Here is a 23,233-nt window from a genome sequence, read left to right as displayed (position 1 = left end):
TGTATTCTGAATCTGCGTTCTTACAAGAGCTTTTGGAGAGGGGTATTAGATTTTAGTTGTTCAGCCTAACCACAGTTACTGCTGTGCAATAGATAGATAGATAGATAGATAGATAACTCTTTATTGCCACCCTAGTTTGCACCATCGGTTACAGACAATAAAGAGCATAAAATACACATGAACCCAAAAAACCAAACAAAACAATATAAACCAAACAAAACAAAACAATATAAACTAACATACTATTATATATAATATAAAGCTCTATCTATCTACACTAAAACTATTAACTAAGAACCCAAAAAAAAAAAACGCACAAAATAATATAAACCAAACAATACAATTACTATCTACTCTACTTATTTAGTGGTGTCATTGTCGGCGGAATCCAGCCTAACACTGCACCAACTTGTCTAAAACTATTGAGATGCCTCTGGTGTGCGAGGAACTCCTCCGCATGTAAGGGCATCCCCTATCTACTCTCTACAGCTAACTAAACATAAAAAAAAAATAAAATAAAAAAACCTCGGCTGCATGCGGCATTCCCTGTGAGGAGTGAACCATCCCACCCTGGCCGCTATCAGCCACTCCTCCCGGGTTAGATATTACCCCCACCTATAACTCGTACTTCTCTCCTCATCTTACGTGGCGAATCGTAGAGGCGGTTTCCGGTCCATCATACGATCCGTCACGCATTTATCTACTGCTCCGCCTATAATCGTGTCGTCTTACTGCCACCATCTTGATTCACTTGTTATTCTGTGAGCGGACATGTTTCCTCTTTCACTGTGCAATAAATGAGGTCATTTGTTTCCTCTGTGCTACTGGATGTTTCTATATACTGCTTTAGGATGTCATTTACAGTACTTACACGGGTTTTGCTCATTGGTGTTTCTCGAATTTTGGGCAGTTTCGATCCATAGTTCACTTTGAGACCCACGAACTCCGCCATTGCTTCTTAAACATGTCTTCAGCACGGTGTGTTTCATCAGCACCTGACATATCACCCGTTTCTCTTATTTCCACAGATTTGTCTTCCTGTGGTTCTTTTCTTCTGGCATCGTCTTGCCCAATTTGAGACATTGAGGTGGAGTTGCCTTCACTCTTCTGCCTCATAGCTAGAATTTTAGCAGCTTCTTTAAGATTTTTAAGTATCGTGGCAGGAAGTCTGATGTTGGTTACTATTGTACGTCTTTAGTGTGCAACTCTTTGTTCTGTGCAAAGGAGTACTGGGGGAATATCTCCACAAACAATTTGTGCATATTTTTCTTGTACGTTGAAAGGTGTTTCTCTATTTTCGTAGTTATAAAGTAGGAGTGCATTATACTTTATTCATTTCATCTGTCCAGTTCAAGCACTGCCTCGGTTTACCTGCCTTGGTGGTCATCTCAACTTCTGAAACACCTTGGACAGGAGGAGTAGGTAGCTGTTGAGTTCCTTTAGCTGAATTGTCGGCTGTAGAATTTTCGGGTGACCCGACATGTGACCGCCTGTTCAGCATCATGTCACTGGTGGCTTGCCTGCTGTCATGCTCAGCGCCAGCTCCAAGCGTGCCATGACGAACCTCAGGTAGCGCCATTTTCCGAGGCTCATTTCTATTATTCATTTCCTCCGTCAATGATGGGTTGCCACGAACCTGCTACGCAGGCGTAGCAGGGGGAGAGGTGATACTCCCACGTGGCGCGTCCCAGGTGGCGGATAGGGGGGTCCTAACCGGCTTGCCGGCGGACTTGAGGGAAATAAAATACCTCTCGCGGACCGAACACACACCCCCTGTGGGTGGGGGAGGCTGACGAATAATACACCCACGGTATCCCCTGCCTGTCTTGAGAGGCGACTAAAAGGGGCGACCAAGGGATGTTTAAATTGGAACCATGAAACTGCTTTTGATTCGTGCCATCACGCGGGGAACACCAAGGGTTGCTTTTACTTGTGCGTAGTACCACTACATTAAGTACGAAATTGGTTTGTGATTAGTAGCACACAGGAGCACCGCGTGGTCGGCTTTTGCAGTACCTGTGAATAGTACCACCATATGAGCAGGACCATGGGATGATAGCTACCATGGTTCTGCCTTGCCTATGATTAGAACCCACTATATGAGGAACACCACGGGATAGGGAGAGGTCCCTGTGGTTAGTACTCTTCTGTGATGAACACCATAGGTTTGCGTTGCCTGCAAATGGCGTCGCAAAGTGGGAAAACATAGGTCTGTATTAAATGTCGAATTTCATAAGCTCTGAGTAGTACAATAATGTGTGGAATTCCGCAAGTCTCTGCTACTTTTGATTAGTACCGTAACAGGACAGCTACCATGGTTCTATTTTGATAGCGATCAGTACCGTTATGAGGGGCCGATAACTGCGATTTAGGACCCCCTTTTGACTGCACGCATAATCGATTCAGTGTTATGCTATAGCAGTAGTCCCTTGGTCAGTAATACGATATTGTCACGTCCGTTTATGTGCCTGTGCGACATTGCGGGTCGCAACCACTGATTGTTTTAAATTCATGTCCATCCATTCATTCTTCGTTGTCACATTTTTGAATTCTGGTCAGTGGAGAATTTTAGACTTTTAATCTGTCATTTCATTTCGTCTCATTTCGTACCATTAGGGGCCGATGACCTAGATGTTAGGCCCCTTTAAACAACAATCATCAATCAATCAGATCCAGGAGATCAAGACCCTGGATGGTCTTTACTACCAGGAAGCGCGCCGTAAGTTTAATTCTGCGAATACCCCCGCCCGTACACTCGATTATAGCTTGATAGCTCAGAGTCTTCCAGGTTAGTCATTTTCAACCTCGACACCTATCCAGACCGCTGCGCCCAAGGCGACTGTTGCTGCTCCCAGCAACGTCGCAAATAGTCAAAGCTCGAAGGGGGGGAACACCCCACCTTCGACCAACCAGAAGTCTGTGCAGGCTGGCAGTTGCCAGCCGGCACAGCAAGGGGGGGAGACTTCCCCCTCTAGGAGGTCGACGAAAGTCGTGCCCCAGCCGGCGGAGGCGGCATCATCGACCAGGGCTGGGAAATCATCTCCCAGCCCGTCTAAACTAGAAAAGAAAAAGGGGAAGAAGAGCGCCCGTCCCGAGCGCTCTCGAATTTCCCTGCGAAGGAGAAGTCATGCCCCCCATTTGGGGGGGTATGAGTCTGCGCCAGGGGGCACTCCTGCTCCCAAACCTGCGCGCTGTCCTCGTAGGGGACCCCCTCGCGCCTGAAAAGCGTCGAAGTTCTGGGCGGCACCCCTGCCATCTTTTGATGACGAGATGGATATCGCGCTGTCCTCTACATCTACAGATGTAGAACTAGATGGTGTTTAGGCTTACGAGCATTTTGTCGCTCATAACCTAACACTCCTTTTATAGTCCACACTATAGCACTGTTACAGTGGAATTGTAACGGTTATGACAGGCAACTTGCTGAGTTACGTCAGCTCATTAGTGAGTACGCAGCGAGTATAGTCTGTATTCAGGGGACCAACTTCAGACCTGGTCATCATACGGTCTTGAGAAATTTCAAACTATACTCGACAGAACGGTACTATACTCACCGGGCGTCCGGTGGTGTTGGTGTTTTTGTACGTTCTGATACCTGCAGCGAAGAGGTTCATTTAAGAACTCCCCTCGAGGCTGTAGCTGTTCGTGTTCCGCTGCCTGTCATAACAACAGTGTGTAATGTTTATTTTCCATCAGGTCATGCTCGTAACATAACTGATGTCACTGATCTTATAGATCAGCTTCCACCTCCCTTCCTCTTATTGGCAGATTTTAACGCCCATCACCCCATATGGGGTTCTGAGACGCCTTGCCCCAGGGGGAGAGAGCTGGAAACATTAGTAACAGAGCTGGATTTATGTATTTTCAACACGGGGGCACCAACTCACTTTAGTGTGAGTTACGGCACATATTCCCGCATAGACGTAAGTCTATGCAGCCGAACGTTGCTTCCACTGTTTCGGTGGCATACACACGATGATCTCTTGTGACAGTGACCATTTTCCCATCATTCTTACTTTGATGAAACAAAAATCCGTCGAGGCTCCCCCTCGATGGATTTTGAAACATGCTGATTGGCCAAAGTACTCATCGTTAGCTGCCTTTAACGATGATATCAGGTGGACCGCCGGAGAGGAAATAACTTACATCACCCGAGTTATTTTTCCGCTGCTGCTGAGGAGTCCATTCCGTTCTACTCGGGGACTCCTCGCCGACAGCTCGTTCCTTGGTGGAACGATGAAATACCAGCGGCTATCAAAGAACGCCGTCGCGCTCACAAACGTTACCGTAGACAGCCTACTGCGGCCAACTTGGTAACATTCAAGAAACTCCGTGCTAAGGCGCGAGTTCTTATTCGTCAAAGTAAGAAGGCTTCATGGGAGAGATATGTGTCGTCTATGACGTCACATACTCCATCATCTCAAGTGTGGACTAAGCTTCGACGTATTTCTGGTATCCAAGGATCATCTTCTGTACCAGGAATCTCCATTGCAGCCAATATTGTCACTGAACCCCTCCTGATTGCTGACCATCTAGCTAGTCACTTCGCGGATGTATCTGGCTCCGGGAATTACCATCCTGATTTCCTCGCTGTAAAGCGGGAGGCAGAACGTCATCTCCTTAGTTTTGCCTCTCAAGCTTCAGAGGACTACAACGTGCCCTTTACGGAGTGGGAACTCCGCAGCGTCCTAGCGCTTTGCAAGGACACGTCTCCTGGACCGGAAAACATCCATAACCAGATATTGAAACACCTTAGTGATGATAGTCTACTCTATCTCCTTCGTGTGTTCAACCTTATAGGATGGTGGGTGATTTTCCGTCTCAGTGGCTAGAGGGCATAATCATTCCTGTCCTCAAGCCTGACAAAGATCCTATGTATGCAGGAAGTTACAGGCCGATTTGTCTTACCAACTGTCTGTGTAAACTATTTAAGAGGATGGTAAATTGCCGACTCGTGTGGTGTCTGGAGAAACAAGGCCTCTTGTCCAAATACCAGTGTTGTTTCCAAGCCGCTCGATCCACCACTGACCACTTGGTCCGCCTGGAGAGCTCTATCCAGGATGCGTTTCTCCATAAACAGCACTTGGTAGCTGTTTTCTTTGACTTGGAGAAGGCCACGACACCACATGGCGATATGGTATCCTTTCAGTCCTGCATCAATGGAGATTCCGAGGTAACTTGCCGGTATTTATTGCAAATTTTTTGTCCCTCCGTCTATTCCGTGTCCGAGTAGGGAGGACATATTCACAATATCACGTTCAAGAAAATGGTGTCCCACAGGGATCGGTCCTTAGTGTCACTCTGTTCATGATTGCCATAAACGGTATTCAGCAGTAATACCGTCGCTATATGTGGACGATTTTGCTCTGCACTATAGGTCGTGCAGTATGGCAGTCGCAGAGCGACAATTACAGCAAGCTATTAGGAGGGTGGAGAAGTGGACCTTAGAACATGGCTTTCGGTTTTCTGCCGCAAAGACCTCCGTTGTCCACTTTTGTCGTCAACGTACTCTTCACCCACATCCTGAGCTTTATTTAGGAAATGTCGTTCTTTCAGTTGTTGACACTTACCGATTTCTTGGGCTCCTTTTCGACAGTAAATTATCGTGGGAGTCACGCGTGCGGGAGCTAAAAGTGCAATGCACCAAGAGGCTTAACCTCTTAAAGTTTCTTAGCAGCAGTAATTGGGGAGCTGACTGTGTAGTGCTTCTGCGATTCTATCGGGCACACATTTTATCCCGGTTAGACTACGACAGTGCAGCATATGGCTCCGCAAGACCAAGCGTTCTTGCGAAGCTGAGCAGTATCCACCACAGCGGGGTTAGGTTGGCAACGGGAGCTTTTCGTACAAGCCCCATCGCTAGCCTGCTCGCTGAGTCTGGTGTGCCGCCTCTACACCTGAGGCACAAGCAACTGCTACTTACGTATGCTGCAAATTTGCGACAGATGCCACTTCATCCAAGCTATCCCTGCGTGTTCAACAATGGCAACCGTTTGTTGTACGCTGCTTATCCTCGTGCGACGCGGCCGGTGGGATACACTTGGATAGCAGTTATGAATTGTTTGACGTCCATTCGATTCCTTGCCTTGTCAGATTACCAAGTGGGGTACCTCCGTGGGTTGTACGACGACCTGAAATCATCCTGGATTTGCACACTGGCCCGAAAGGAGACACGGACCCTTCGATTTATCGGAGGCTCACCTGTCCATTGTTGGCCGCTATCCAGGTTCAGTCGTCGTCTTCACGGATGGTTCAAGGACAGATATGAAGGTGGGCTGTGCGTTCGTTGTCGGAAATGATCGGTTTCTTTTTGCTCTCCCAAAAACCTGTAGTATGCACACAGCAGAGCTTTATGCTATCTGTGGGGATCTGCGGTACGCACTGTACAATGAACGCCGACACTTTTTCGTGTGTACTGACTCCTTGAGCTCGCTCCAGTCTATTGATACCTGTTTCCCTCGGCACCCTCTGGTGCAGCGGATCCAGGACCTGCTGGCTGGGTGTTCGGATGCCGGCACCAGAATCACGTTTGTGTGGATCTCTAGCCACATGGGCATAGAGGGAAAGGAGTTAGCAGATCAGGCTGCCAAGGAGGCAGTTACACTGCCCCCCGTTGCCTTTCAAGGTTCCAGCCAGTGATATTCGCTCTCAGCTGAGACATCTGGTTATGTCTCATTGGGAGATGGTGTGGCAGGCCATTCCACTTCCGAATAAGCTGAGAGCGATAAAAGGAACAACGAAGGTATGGAGGACTTCCCTTCGGGCTTCGCGGAGGGAAGCCGTGGTATTATGTCGCCTTCGGATCGGCCACGGTATCTTGACGCACTTGCATCTACTGAAAGGAGAACCCCCTCCAGTGTGTACCTGCGGCGACCATCTTACCATGGTACACATCCTTACTGAGTGTGTGGACCTGATATATAAGTAATAATAATAACAACGTAAACGTTTCCACCTTTTCAATACTAAAATATATTCACAAAATTATAAATTACACGGTACTAGTTTCGACCCATCTAGGGGTCATCATCAGTCGTATTGGAGCAAAGATCACTTTTGGTGAAATCCTAAGAAAATGTTATTTTAAAGAATAACAAGTGAAATGAGATGTTATTATGGTCATAGTTAATAATACAAGGAATATACATACTAAGAGGTTTTTAACAAAGAATAAAGTGTAAATGGGGTGTTGTAAAAATTATAATCATGGAGATCAGTAAGTTCTTGTAGTGAAATGACATATATAAAATTATATATGGCTTAGGAAAAGGGCTTAAGGTGGGGCTGAAGGGTGCGGGAGAAAGTGTAATTGTCTTGGAAAAGTACCTTTGATTAAATTTAGGATTGAGTTTAGGTTGGCTGCATTATTGTTTCCGAGGAAAGTGATAAATAGATCGAAGAGTATGTTGGGTTTCTCTGAGATTTCATTCAGATTGTGACTGGCATTAAAGTATTGGTCTAGGTGTATGTAGTAATTTTCCATTATGTTGAGTAAAGGGCCCTTGTTTGCTAATACGAGGATGTCCATGTCTTGTTCAATAATCTCAGAGAAACCCAACATACTCTTCGATCTATTTATCACTTTCCTCAGAAACAATAATGCAGCCAACCTAAACTCAATCCTAAATTTAATCAAAGGTACTTTTCCAAGACAATTACACTTTCTCCCGCACCCTTCAGCCCCACCTTAAGCCCTTTTCCTAAGCCATATATAATTTTATATATGTCATTTCAATACAAGAACTTACTGATTTCCATGATTATAATTTTTACAACACCCCATTTATACTTTATTCTTTGTTAAAAACCTCTTAGTATGTATATTCCTTGTATTATTAACTATGACCATAATAACATCTCATTTCACTTGTTATTCTTTAAAATAACATTTTCTTAGGATTTCGCCAAAAGTGATCTTTGCTCCAATACGGCTGATGATGACCCCTAGATGGATCGAAACTAGTACCGTGTAATTTATAATTTTGTGAATATATTTTAGTATTGAAAAGGTGGAAACGTTTACGTTGTTATTATTATTACTTACATATTATTCTCAGTTCAATACGGACCAAAAACATGAAATTCATAACCATTAATGTGTGGACCTGGTCGATCTGCGCCGTAGTCTTAACCTTTCGAGTACAATCTCCCTTATCTTGCGAGATGACGAGCAGTCAGCAGACCTCGTCATCCTCTTTATGAGGGATAGCGGTCTGTTTTATCGTGTGTGATGATGTCCTTTTTCCTAGTGTTGTTTATGTCAGTTGCGCTTTTATCTCATTGACTTCATTTTAGTTTGTGTTGCGCATTTTAATGTGTTATTTTAACGTCTGACGTAAATTATGTGTTAATATCTGTACTACTGGGCAATGCCTTATTCCTTCGTTTTCCTGTATTTTCTCTTATTTTAATAGAACATAAGGCATTGCGTATTAGATCCACTGAATGTTTTAATCTCACCCTCATTTTTCTTCATCACAATTTTTTAAAAACTCTAGTCAGTGGATACTTTTTTAACTTTTTAACTTTAACTTCATGTCTCGTCATTTATTTCGTTCCATTAGGGGCCGATGACCTTCGATGTTAGCCCCTTAAAACAACAAGCATCATCATCATGATCATCTTCCAGGTTCGTCATTTACAAAATCGTCAGCTGTCCCGACCGCTGCGCCCAAGGCGACTGTTGCTACACCCAGCAACATCGCAAAGAGTAAAAGCTCGAAGTGGGGGATCACCCCACCTTTGATCAACCAGAAGTCTGTGCCCAGCCGGCACAGCAAGAGGGGAAGGCTAAGTCGCCCCTTTCCTAAGAGGTCGGCGGAAGCTGTACCCCAGGCGGCAGAGGCGGCATCGTCGACCAGGGCTGGGAAACCATCTCCCAGCCCGTCTAAACCAGAAAAGAAGAAGGTGGCAAACGAGCGCTCTCGCACTTCCCCTGCGAAGGAAAAGTCATGCCCCCCCATCTGGGGGGTATGAGTCTGCGCCAGGAGGTACTCCTGCTCCCAAACCTGCGCGCGCTCCTCGTAGGGGACCTGCTCGCCCCCGAAAGGCGTCGAAGTTCTGGGCAGCATACCCACCATCTGTTGAAGATGGGATGGATGTCGCGCTGTCCTCTACATCTACGGATGTAGATGTTGATAGTGTTTAGGCTTGCGAGCATTTTGTCGCTCATAACCTAATACTTCTTTTATAGTCCACACTATGGCACTGTTACAGTGGAATTGTAACGGTTATGACAGGCATCTTGCTGAGTTATGTCAGATCATCAGTGAGTACACAGCGAGTATAGTCTGTATTCAGGAGACCAACTTCAGACCTGGCCAACATATGGTCTTGAGAAATTTCAGACTATACTTGACAGAACGATACTATGCTCACCAAGCTTCTGGTGGCGTTAGCATTTTTGTACGTTCTGATATCTACAGCAAAGAGGTTCCGTTAAGAACCCCACTTGAGGCTGTAGAAGTTCACGTTCCGCTGCCTGTCATAGCAACAGTGTGTAATGTTTATTTTCCACCAGGCCAGCTTCTTAACATAAATGATATCGCTGATCTTATAGATCACCTTCCACCTCCCTTCCTCTTATTGGGCGATTTTAACACCCATCACCCCATATGGGGCTCTGAGACGCCTTGCACCCAGGGAAGAGAGCTGGAAACATTAGTAGCAGATTTATGTAGTTTGAACACAGGGGAACCAACTCCCTTTAGTGTACATTACGGCACATATCCTCGCATAAATGTAAGTCTATGCAGCCGAATGTTGGTGCCACTGTTTCGGTGGAATACACACGATGATCTCTGTGACAGTGACCATTTTCCCATCGTCCTTACTTTGTTGAAACATAAATCCGTCAAGGCTTCCCCTCGATGGATTCTTAAACATGCAGATTTTCCAAAGTACACATCACTAGCTGTCTTTAATGACGATATCATGTGGACCGTCGGTCAGGAAATAACGTACGTCACCCAAGTTAATCTTGCTGCTGCTGAAGAGTCCATTCTGATCTTCTCGGGGACTCCTCGCCGAAAACTCGTTCGTTGGTGGAACGATGAGCTTGCAGCTGCCATCAAAGAATGCCGTCGTGCTCAGAAGCGTTACCATAGATAGCCTACGGTGGCCAACTTGATAACATTTAAGAAACTACTCGCTCAGGTGCGAGTTCTTATTCGACAGAGTAAGAAGGCTTCATGGGAGAGATACGTGTTGTCTATGACGTCACATACTCCATGTCAAGTGTGGAATAAGCTTCGACGAATTTCGGGTATCCAAGGATCATCTCCTGTACCGGGAAGTTCTATTGCAGGCAGTGTTGCCCCTGAACGTCTCGCGATTGCTAACCTTCTAGCTAGTCATTTCGCTGATGTATCTGGTTCCGGGAATTACCATCCCGATTTCCTCTCTCTGAAGCGGGAGGCATTTTGTCATCACCTTAGTTTTGCCACCCAAGCTTCTGAGGACTACAATGTGCCCTTTACAGAGTGGGAACTCCGCAGCGCCGTAGCGCTTTGCAAGGACACGTCCCCTGGACCAGACAACATCCATAACCAGATGTTGAAACACCTTAGTGATGATAGTCTACTATATCTCCTTTTTGTGTTCAACCGAATCTGGATAAAGGGTGATTTTTCGTCTCAGTTGCGAGAGGGCATAGTCTTTCGTGTCCTCAGGCCTGACAAAGATCCTGAGTATGCAGGAAGTTACAGACCGATTTGTCACACAAACTGCCTGTGTAAGGTATTTGAGAGGATGGTAAATCGCAGACTCGTATGGTGTCTGGAAAAGCAAGGACTCTTGTCTGAGTACCAATGTGGTTTTCGAGCCACTCGATCTACCACAGACCACTTGGTACGCCTGGAGAGCTCTATCCAAGATGCGTTTCTCCGTAAACAGCACTTGGTAGCTGTTTTCTTTGACTTAGAGAAGGCCTACGACACCGCATGGCGATATGGTATCCTTTCAGCCCTGCATCAATGGAGATTCCGAGGTAACTTACCAGTATTTATTGGGAATTTTTTGTCCCTCCGTCTATTCCATGTCCAAGTAGGGAGGACCTATTCGCAATACCACGTTCAAGAAAATGGAGTCCCACAGTGATCTGTCCTTAGTGTCACTCTGTTCGCGATTGCCATAAACGGTATTGTCGCTGCTGCTGGTCCAGCAGTAATACCGTCCCTATATGTGGACGATTTTGCTCTGCACTATAGCTCTTGCAGTATGGCAGTCGCAGAGCGACAGTTACAGCAAGCTATACGGAGGGTGCAGCAGTGGACCTTAGAACATGGCTTTCGGTTTTCTTCCTCAAAGTTCTTTGTTGTCCACTTTTGTCATCAACGTACTCCTCACCCGGATCCTGAGCTTTATTTAGGAAATGTCATTTTTCCAGTTGTTGACACTTCCGGATTTCTTGTGCTCCTTTTTGACAGTAAATTATCGTGGGAGCCACATGTGCAGTAACTAAAAGTGCAATGCATCTTGAGGCTTAATCTCTTGAAGTTTCTTAGCAGCACTGTTTGGGGAGTGAATCGCATGGTGCTCCTGCGATTCTATCGGGCACATATTTAATCCTGGTTAGACTACGGCAGTGCAGCATATGGCTCAGCAAGACCAAGTGTCCTATCAAAGCTGAAAAGCATCCAGCACAGAGGGGTTCGGTTGGCTACGGGAGCCTTTCGAACAAGCCCCATACCTAGCGTGCTCGCTGAGTCTGGTGTGCCGCCTTTACCCCTGAGGCGCCAGCAAATGCTTCTTACCTATGCTGCTAATTTGCGACAGATGCCACTTCATCCAAGATATCCTTGCGTTTTCAACAATGGCAACCGTTTGCTGTACGCCGCTCGTCCTCGGGCAATGCGGCCGGTTGGAATACACTTAGATAGTAGTTACAGACTGTTTGACGTTCGTTCGGTTCCTTTCCTTGTCAGACAACCAAGTGGGGTACCTCCGTGGGTTGTACGACGACCTGAAATAATCCTGGATCTGCACACTGGCCCGAAAGAAAACACGGACCCTTTGATTTATCGGATGCTCTTCCTATCCGTTTTTGGCCGCTATCCAGGTTCAATCGTCGTGTACACGGATGGTTCAAGGACAGATACGAAGGTGGGCCGTGTGTTCGTTGTCGACAATGATAGGTTTCTTTTTGCTCTCTCGGAAACCTGTACTGTGTACACAGCAGAGCTGTATGCCATATGCGCAGCTCTGCGGTACGCACTGTACAATGAGGGCCGACACTTTCTTGTGTGTACTGACTCCTTGAGTTCGCTTCAGTCTATTGATACCTGTTTCCGTCGGCACCCTCTGGTGCAGCGGATCCAGGACCTGCTGGCCGGATGTTCGGATGCCAGCCACAGAATCACTTTTCTGTGGCTCCCGAGCCACTTGGGCATAGAGGGAAACGAGTTAGCAGATCAGGCTGCCAAGGAGGCAGTTACACTGCCCCTGTTGCCTTTCATGGTTCCAGCAAGTGATATTCGCTCTCGGCTGCGACATCTGGTTATGTCCCATTGGGAGATGTAGTGGCAGGCCATTCCAGTTCCCAATAAGCTGAGCGCGATAAAAGGAACAACGAAGGTATGGAATACTTCCCTTCGGGCTTCGCGGAGGGAAGCCATGGTTTTATGTCGTCTTAGGATTGGCCATGGTATCGTGATTCACTCGCATCTTTTGAAAGGTGAACCCCCTCCGGTGTGTACCTGCGGTGACCATCTTACCGTGGTACACATCCTTACGGAGTGTATGGACCTGGTCGATCTTCGCCGCAGTCTTAATCTCCCGGGTACCATCTCCCTTATCTTGCGGTATGACGAACAGTCGGCAGACCTCATCATCCGCTTTATGAGGGATAGTGGTCTGTTTTATCATATGTAATGATGTCCTTTGTGCTTGTGTCTTTGTGTCAAATGCGCTTTTATCCTATTGACTTCATTTTAGTTTGTGTTGAGTATTTAATATGTTATTTTGATGTCTAATATAAAGTATGTATATATATCTGTAGTAGCAGGCAATGCCTTATTCCTTTGTCTCCTATATTTTCTCTTATTTTTTTTTTTACAAATAAGGCATTGCGAATTAGATCCACTGATTGTTTTAAAATCATACTCATTTTTCATCCCCATTTTTTAACTCTAGTCAGTGGATACGTTATAAAATTTTAACTGCCATATATCATAATAGAGTAAATTAATGTATTATTTGGGTCCACCTTTTCAAAACAAAATGTAAATGGTTTAAATTACATAAATGATTAGGGACTAGTTTCGACCTAGTAATAGGTCATCATCAGCCTAAAGCAAAATTAAAACAGAAATACCGAAGAAATTAAACAGTGTAAAGACGTACCATGTGAGATATTGTGTGGCACTATGTTAAAAAATAACTCTCTGAAAGAGATTCATAATAAGTCCAGTGCAAATTAAAAAGATGTCATAGATAGGAATCCTTGAGTTGCTGGAATATGCTGGCTCCTTTAAGATGCAGGTATCCAATTGAAGAACCACTGAGCCGAAGTTACGTCATTTAGTTACACAACTCAAGAATTCTTTTCTATAACATCTTTCGCACTATACAGTGCACTGGACTTTATTCATAAATAAACTACGTAACTTCGGCTCGGTGGTTCTTCAATTGGATACCTGCATCTTAAAGGAGCCAATATATTCCGGCAACTCAAGGATTCCTATCTATAACATCTTTTTCATATGCACTGCACTTATTATGAATCTCTTTCAGAGTGTTATTTATTAACATAGTGCTGCACAATATCTCACATTGTATGTCTTTACATTGTTTAATTTCTTCGGTATTTGTGTTTTAATTTTGCTTTAGGCTGACGATGACCTATTACTATGTCGAAACTAGTCCCTAATCATTTATGTAATTTAAACTATTTGCATTGTGTATTGAAAAGCTGGACCCAAATAATACATTAGTTTACTCTATTGTAATCACAGTTCCATACGGATCTATCATTATGAAACTTATTTCATTTAATGTCATATATCATGTCGTCCATCTCGTTCCATTAGGGGCGGATAACGTTCGATGTTAGGCCCTTTTAAACAAAAAGCATCATCATCATCAATGATGGGTTGCATTTTATACCTACTGCCATGATTTTAATGAGGCGGCCCTAACATAGGGTTCAGATGCCTTTCACAACCGCCCCTAACATGGGGTACAGACGTTGCTGTATGGTTTGTGTTCAGTAGGTTCATCCGTCCTCTCCGCCATTGGGATATATCATCTTCTGCCGTCGAGGCCATTGACCATATTCGCATTCCCTCAGTTGATCCACGGGTACTTACTTGGCTAGGCCTTATTCACACCTGTCCTGCATATCTGCAGGAACTTCCCCCATCGGCCATTGGGACGCGCTGTGTCGGGTTTGAGGGCCCCCACTCCATTGTCTCACGTAAAGTTATGCCTAACTCCTACTTAGTTCAGGACTAGACCCCTACACAAGCTGACGGGGCATGGTTGTTATTTTTTTGTTTTTAACAACAGAGTGTGGGTTATAAAGTAATTTTGAGTTAGTGTTTTTTGTTTTAAATACTATTTTTTATCTGTTTTTAAGGATTCTGGTAATATGGCAAATGATTTTTTTAAGTACATCGGCTGTGAGTTAAGGCATGGACTCTTGATGATGATCTTTATTCCTTTTTATCCATACTGAAGTATGCAGCAAGTGCTTACAATATAATTTCATATGAAAATAAATTCACCACACCTGGGAAGCAGCATTTAGAAAATGATGATGATGGTCAAAATGAATATAATTTTCCTCATTTTCCTTCTGTTGTGATAATTCCAAACTTAGTACTTAAGACCAAGTATCTTATATTGCAAGATATCTTATGTCGTTAATCAGAGCTTATCTGACGATTTTTGTTTCTTTCTTTTACTTCCACTTTTCAATTGAATAACACTGTTAATAGGTATTGAGGTGACCTTTCTTGTGAACTTTGAGATTCATTAGTATGCATTTGTGTGTTTTAGTTGGAGGCTGGTGTAGTGGCGATGCAATTGCCTCCGTAGAACGCTTTGATCCCCAGTCTGGAGACTGGAAGATGGTCGCTCCTATGAGTAAGCGGCGGTGTGGAGTGGGAGTAGCTGTGCTTAATGATCTGCTCTATGCCGTTGGAGGCCATGATGGACAGTCATATCTAAACAGTATTGAACGGTGAGTGACCCTTTGTTACATGCAGTGAGTGTAGGATATAATTTTTAATAAAGCAAAGTTCTTCTTGTCCACCTGGTGGTCATGCTCATTTAGGTGTAAAGTCTATAGGGTCTGACACCATGGTTTAGCTGGTTCGAGTCCCATTGGTCGAAAAATATTTCACCATCAGAATGTAGTTCGGCAGAGTAGGAAAGGCGGTGGTATACAATAGATTGTGTGCCAAAAGCCTGGATTCAGTTCCAAACGTGTCCGTAGTGTTCATGTCGAGTGAGGGCATATGATGGCTCTTGATGAGGATTCATCAGTTGGATGAAGATATTAAGCCTTAAGCATATCCCTCGTGCTCATCGACAGGAGTCGGCTATGTGCCAGCACTGGGTTTCATCCTCTCTCTTCCTGTTGTTCTGAGTCCTGTCATTCAGTTCACCTCTGATGAGGTTGAAATTACGAAGGGCATCCAGTTATAAAAATTTGTTACGAAGATTCATCTCATTTGATACCCACCCTGTACGGACAGGGGACAAGGGTTGGACATACATAATGTCAAATTTTTCATTGTAGCTGCCAAGGTTGAGCCCATTGTAAAGACGCCATGTGAAGTCAATTAGCAGGAAGCTTTTTCTTTGCTTATTCCACGAACCTGCTACAAAGGCGTAGCAGGGGGAGAGGTGATACTCCCACGTGGCGTGTCCCAGGTTGCGGTTAGGGGGGTTCTAACCGGCTTGCCGGCGGACTGGAGGGAAATAAAATACCTCTCGCGGACCAAACACACCCCCCTGTGGGTGGGGGAGGCTGACGAATAATACACCCACGGTATCTCCTGCCTGTCGTGAGAGGCGACTAAAAGGGGCGACCAAGGGATGATTGAATTAGAACCATGAAACTACTTTTGATTCGTACCATCACGCAGGGAACACCATGGGTTGCCTGTACTTGCGAGTTGTACCTCTATGTTCGGTACGAAATGGGTTTGTGTTTAGTAGTAGTCATGAGCTTGGCCTGGGGGTTTTCATTACCCGTGTGTCGTACCCATGTGAGCACCACCGCGGGTCTGGGCATAGCCTGTGAGTTGTACCACTATATGAGCAACACCGTGGGTCTGCGTTGCCTTTGATTAGTATCCACTCTGTGAGGAACACCACGGGGCCCGTGGGACCGGCATTCGTGCCTAGTACACCTAGGTGGGGAAACACATTGGTTTGCGTTGGCTATGAGTGGCGCCATTGTGTGAGAAACACCATAGGTCTGTGTTACCTGTACGAAGTACAATACTTGTGAGTAGTACCGTTTTGTGTGGAACACCGTGAGTTTCGCTACTTTTGATTAGTACCCCGACATGACAAATACCATGGTTCTACTTTACTCGCGTCATGTACCATTCTGTGGGGCCTTAAACATGGATTTTGCACCCCTTTAGACATCCAGCGTCATCGTGCTTTATGAGTGGTCCCTTGGTCAGTAATCAATTGTGTATGATCTTTGTTTGAGTCTGATCCACTGTATTTTGTTTGTTTGTTTGTTTGTTTGTTTGTTTGTTTGTTTCCTTTTTCTTTTCTTTTCTATTTGTTGGGTTCATGTCCATCCATTCATTCTTCATGACATTATTATTTTGTTTGGTCAGTGGATGAATTTGACATTTTAGTTCTTTCATTTCGTACCATTAGGGGCCGATGACCTCGATGTTAGGCCCCTTTAAACAACAAGCATCATCATCATCGTACCATTAGGGGCCGATGACCTCGATGTTAGGCCCCTTTAAACAACAATCATCATCATCATCATCATTTTCTTTGCTTATTACTAGGTTATAAACTTCATAGTTGGTTCCGTATTGAGATAAGATTACACATAAAATAAATACAAAATTTTAATCCACCTCAATACTGAACAATCATGCAATGTTTAGAAAAACATTACAATGTGCTATTACAAGGTACTAGTTTTGGTCCTATAAGGACCATCATCAGCCTTGCCAAGATACATAAGTAAATACCATAGTCCTAAAACAGAATTATGCGGTGAGAAGAAAGATGAAAGAATGGACTGGGGATGTGGTGGAATGATATATACATAAAATGGTGAATATATGAACTGTTGTAGCAAAGTTATGTTGAACAGTGACAGATAAAATCTTTTGGTATATGTATCGTAAAATTACAATATTAATCAACAATTATCTCAAAATTGAATAAATTAAGTTCTAGTCGACGAATAGTCCAAAGTTGCACATTTAAAAATTGAGTTACGTCGGATTTTAAACAATGTCCAATGTTTCTGTTAAGTTCTAGAAGATATGAATTTCAACATTGGCGCAGAGGGAATTATTTTGTCCAATAAATCCACAACAGAGGTTAAATGTTGACAAAACTGTTGGACATATCTTGTGGTAAATTGAAATCTTGCTGTGTTACAAAGGAGCAATCCCAATTCAGTAGGAACCAAATGAACCTTGCGCAATGTGAAACAAGCTTGCCGGCTGAGTGCACTTCAAAACCTTTTCCCTTTATCCTGAAAAACTTCATTGCAATGCCAAAATATGGAATTGTCTCCTCTCCTCTCCTCTTCTTTTTTTTTTTTCTTTTTTTCAAAACCTTGGCCCTTTATCCTGAAAAACATCATTGCAATGCCAAAATGTCTACTATTTTGTTAAGCTTATGACAGTTTTATATATTTTTTTTTTTTCAGTTTTGCTCTTTGTGACTTAAAGTAGTAGTTGTAGTGCTGTAGTGTTATGACTGTAGCGATAGGCCACATAGCATCTTGTGGATAGAGCTCATGTGTATAAGAAAAGTGTTCAAAATGCTCAAAAGAAAATGCATATTCTCTGAAAATTTGTGTAAAAGGTTTCCTTTCACGAAGACAATCTTCTTCTATATAAATAAAATCCCAAAGACTGTGTGTCTGTACATTGACTATTTTGGTGAAATTTCCGTACAGTTATCCGTTTCAGATGTAATAATTACCATCTGCATAATTTTTAGCTTCAGTGTCTGTCGGTTTGTCTGTCCTTCTATAACTCGAAAACTACTGGATACAATTCCACCAACTTCATGTTTAGAATCCACCTGTCCTTGGGTAGGTTTTAGCGCAAATATTGTTTCTAAATCCCTGAACTGACTGGGGATTTATATGAAACCAAAACCGTGATTCTGCACTCCCACAAAATAAACACAACCAAACTTAATGGAAATCTACGTGCCCTAATGGAAATTAATTTCTAAACTTTTTTTTTCTCATGTGCATCATTTCAATACCAGGATTAATAAGGGAGATATCATTAACTTACCGTTTTTCGGTACATGTCCCACCGGACTTAACGCGGGTGCATGTAAAGCGCATTGCTTACAACTTGAAAACTACTGAAGATATTTGAACCAAACGTTATATTTAGCATCCACCTGTCCAAGGGTAGGTTTTAAGGTCAATATCATTTCAAATTCCCGGAATGGACTGGAGTTTTATAGGGAAACGAAATGATGATTTTACTCTCCCACAACATATAAAGTACAAGACCAACCTGACTGGAAATTGACCAACCTTGATGGAAATCCAATTCCATTTTTTTTTTTTAATGTGGATTTTTCAACAGGAGCATTAATCAGAGAGTTATCATGAAAGGTTGGTTTCTCAGGGTAAGTCCAGCGGACATAGCCCCAAAGGTGTTATACGGGGAGCAGATTCCTTATCTATCTACATAAATCATATCATAACGACTGTGTGACTATTTTGGCAAAATTTTCGTACAGATTTCCATTCAAGGGGTAATAATGACCATCTGCATATTTTTAGCTATAGTTCCCTGAAAGTCCTAAATTTTATCCCCCTCGCCCAAAATCAAGATTGCCTCACAATCTGGCACACGAGGTGGAAAATTGCAATTAAGTAAAATTATATGTTTTAGCATGCAACAGACGGAAAACTTCCAAGATCATTATTTTTTTCACTTTTTATCCCCGAAGAATACCGAAATATGGAGTCAATTTTAATGATGGTGCAGACCTTCGTTTCGAGGTATTTCGTGTGATAAACGGGAAGTCCCCTCATATAACGGATAGCACAATTTCCTTTGAATTTGGGGTGATCTTCAACCCTGGTCTTATGACTTTTTGTATCCCTTATACGTTAGATTCATCTCGATTTTGAGTAAATTTGGACTAATTACCTGCATAATTCATACTTCCAATCACTTGCAGGAAAGATAGAATCATCAAAATCTACACGGACATTGACCCACCCAGTACACATATGACCCCTGCGGGTGGGGGACGCACATGTTGAATACACCCGCGGTATCCCCTGCCTGTCGTAAGAGGCGACTAACAGGGGCCCAAGGGGCTCTCAACTTGGGAGTGTGGATTGGCGACCGCGGGGCCCTTAGCTGAGTCTTGGCATTGCTTCCACTTACTTGTGCCAGGCTCCTCACTTTCATCTATCCTGTCTGATCTCCCTTAGTCAACTCGTGTTCTTTTCCGACCCCGACGATATTAGAGCATTCGAGACCTAGGGAGTCTTTCATTTCACGCCCTTCGTGGCCCTTGCCTTTCTTCGTCCGTTACTTCATTTTTCTAAGTGACGGATCCCTTCTTTCTTCTTCTTTCCTCTCTCTCTTTACCCCCTGTGGGTGGGGTATGCAGACGAATAATACACCCACGGTATCCCCTGCCTGTCGAGAGAGGCGACTAAAAGAGGTGACCAAGGGATGATTGAATTAAAACCATGAAACCACTTTTGATTCGTACCAACACGTGGGGAACACCATGGGTTGCCTGTACTTGCGAGTTGTTCCACTATATTCAGTACAAAATGGGTTTGTGATTAGTAGCAGCCATGAGCTTGGCCTGGGGGTTTCCAGTACTCGCACGTCGTACCCATGTGAGCAACACCGCGGGTCTGGGCATTGCCTGCGAGTTGTACCACTGTATGAGCGACACCATGGGTCTGCGTTGCCTGTGATTAGTACCCACTATGTGAGGAACACCACGGATGTGTTGTTAGTACACCTAGGTGAGGAACCTCATCGGTTTGCGTTGGCTACGAGTGGCACCATTGTGTGAGAAACACCATAGGTGTGCATTACCTATACGAAGTACAATACTTGTGAGTAGTACCATCTTGTGTGGAACACCATGAGTCTTCGCTACTTTTGATTAGTACCCCAACATGACAAATACCATGGTTCTACTTTACTCGCGACATGTACCATTCTGAGGGGCCTTAGACCTGGATTTTGGACCTCTTCAGACATCAAGCATCCTCGATTCAGGATTGTGCTTCATGAGTGGTCCCTTGGTCAGTAATAAATTATCTATGATCTTTTTTTGAGTTGGATCCACTCCTTTTTTTTTTGTTTACTCTTTTATTGTTGTTGTTTTTTGTTTTTTCTGTTCATGTCCATCCATTCCTTCTTCATGACGATTTTTTTTATTTGTGTCAGTGGATGCTTTTGAATTTTTTGTTGTCACATCATTTCGTACCATTAGGGGCCGATGACCTTGATGTTAGGCCCCTTTAAACAACAAGCATCATCATCATCAGTACCCATATGTGAGCCAAATGCTATATCACATATTTATCCGAAAAGTAATGCAATGTAAGATAATCTTACACAAATTTCAACCTATTCAATGTTTCTAACTCATTGTGACCCATGAATAGATGAGATGCGAGAAAATGTCATAGGATCAGCCATTTAGCCTGCTAAATACTGTGTCTTGTGGTACAATCCTTTGTCGATATGACGTACTGTTTAGCGGCAGTTAATCTGTAAATGAAGGTCCGCAATATTGTAAACATGGATATACTTTCGTATGTTGATCTATATAAATTCATTGATGTCGAGGGGGCCTGCCGTTTTAACAAAAACTCCCCAAATCGATTGTGACCGCACAGTAGGCAATGGGGTCTGCAATTATTATGTAAACTTCCCAACTTGACTGTGAATGGCAGTAGGCAAGTGAGCCTGCCGTTATCATCACCACTCTATTCTATTGAATAATAAAAATTTCTAGATCTTAAGTTGACAGTACTGCTGTTCTCGGTCCGAGACCATTGTCAGATAGGAACTGACTTTACAGTAGCTAGGTGAGCTATATTTGTATGCAAATCGAGGATGGGTTCAAACCCCACTGTCGGCAGCCCTGAAGATGGTTTTCCGTGTTTTCCCATTTTCACTATATTCTTGTCTAAGATTAAATTATCACATGGAGAATTAGGTATACAGAGATGTCAACTATTACGATTCTATCGTAATAATTATGAATCACCCATCACAATTACGCCTTTACAAATGACACACCACAAATTACGATTTTTTGTTGACTTTTAAATGTAAGTGTATGAAGTGCTCAAGAGCATACACAAGGAATGCCATTACAGCTTGAATTCTCAGAACATTCTTTTCGGATTTCTCAGTAATCATTTATACCCCTGCCCTTTCCTGTTCCTCGTTTAAGAATATTTCAAGTTTCCTCGCACCGAACGCAGTACCGGAAAAATAGCCACTTGTGAAGTGGTATATTTTGTGGAATTGTTGTCTTTGTTAGTCACATGATCAGACTTACATGCAAGTATGAGAGTTCTTTTGTCTGTGTTTTGGCAGCAAAGTGGTGACAATCTCCGTTTCTTTGTGAATACTGTGTGTGTGACTGTTGAAGTATTTATTGTTATTTTGGTTGCCAAATTTACATATATTGCTCTTCTAGGATATATACTAACCATGTGTTACAAAATGCAAAGAGTTTGAAATAATGAAGCGATTTCTTGTGCAAAAAAATACGTGTGGTGACGTTACCTTGACAAGTGACGCCAGTAAGAAACCAAAGTAGTTCAAAAATTTAGGGAAGAATACTTGAAAGAATGTCCCTGTTTACTACGTTCCTCAAAATCTCCTTCACACGTGTTTGGTAGTGTGTGTAGCTGCGATTTTTCAGTTGCGCATGGTGAACGAGACGACTGTCGAAAACACGTGGCTAGCAAAATTCATATGGATACAGTTGGGCTGAAGGACATGATTCCCCATTCGAAAATAACTTTGAAATACGGTTGTGCGAGAATAAAAACGGAAGTGCTAATTAAAACTTCGGCTTCTACTGTTGAGGGATAGGTAACAGAGTTAATGAAATCCCATCCCTTTGCCCTGGCAACAAATGGCAGTAACAGTATGAACGACAAAATTCTCTACCTATTAGTTGTGGTGCTTTTCCCATGAAAAATCTACACAAATTTCAATGATAATTCTTACAATTTGGGAATCCAATGACAATACAGGCAAAAGAATATTCAATGTTTTGGATGATGAACTGAAGAAGAGGGATTCCATGCAATAGCTGCATAGGTTTTCCATGTGATAATGCAAGTACTATGACTGGTGTTTCCAAAGAAAATCCTAATATTCGTGTGCAAGGCTGTGCTTGTAATCTTGTGCACTTAGCTGCTCAAAAGTGCAGGTCTCTTGTAAATATTAATACTGAACAGTTTTTAATTGATATTTATTACTATTTGTTGAAGAGTTCAAAGAGGCAAAATGCTTTAAAGGTATGCAAGGCAGTTTTTGGTGAAAAGATTCACAAAATTTTGAAGTATGTGTCTACCAGGTGGTTATCTCTTCTACAGTGTGTATCAAGGGTCGTAGAACAATGGATCCCTTTAAAAATGCTCTTCTGTAAATCAGATTCTGAGAGGGTCAACTCAAAATTTCTGAAAGTTAATGAACAATTTGAAAATTCCTCTACTAAGCTTTACCTTTTGTGTCTCAGCTCTGTTCTTCCACTTTCCAACTCCTTAAATGTATTCCTACAACAAGACACACCACTTATTCATAAACTTTATTTGAAGTTAAATGAATTTTTCAGTGACCTTATACTTTGCTTTGTGAGAGCATCCCCTGTTTCAGAGTCCAGTAGTAATTTGCTTGATGTGAAATTTAGTTCTGCTAAATAACAGAAAAGTGACAGTGAGTTGGTCATTGGGGTAAACATACCAGCTTAATTAAGGGCAGTTTCTCTACACGAAACTACATTGAAAAAGTTTTATTTTGATGAGACTGTTCTATAC

The 23,233-nt window shown here is 43.2% G+C and overlaps 1 protein-coding gene across 1 annotated transcript in view; it reads left to right on the top strand.

The window, feature by feature from the left end:
* The window catches only part of dbo (Kelch-like protein diablo), a 351,633-nt gene that overhangs the window by 182,453 nt on the left and 145,947 nt on the right, over nt 1-23,233 (top strand). The window contains exon 7 of the mRNA XM_068227482.1: nt 14,998-15,181. Within this exon, the coding sequence (XP_068083583.1) occupies nt 14,998-15,181 (184 nt within the window). The remainder of the gene's footprint in view (nt 1-14,997; nt 15,182-23,233) is intronic.

The sequence above is a fragment of the Anabrus simplex genome, chromosome 4 (assembly GCF_040414725.1).
Source record: "Anabrus simplex isolate iqAnaSimp1 chromosome 4, ASM4041472v1, whole genome shotgun sequence".
Taxonomy (NCBI): domain Eukaryota; kingdom Metazoa; phylum Arthropoda; class Insecta; order Orthoptera; family Tettigoniidae; genus Anabrus; species Anabrus simplex.
This window is presented reverse-complemented; position numbering and strand designations above follow the sequence as displayed.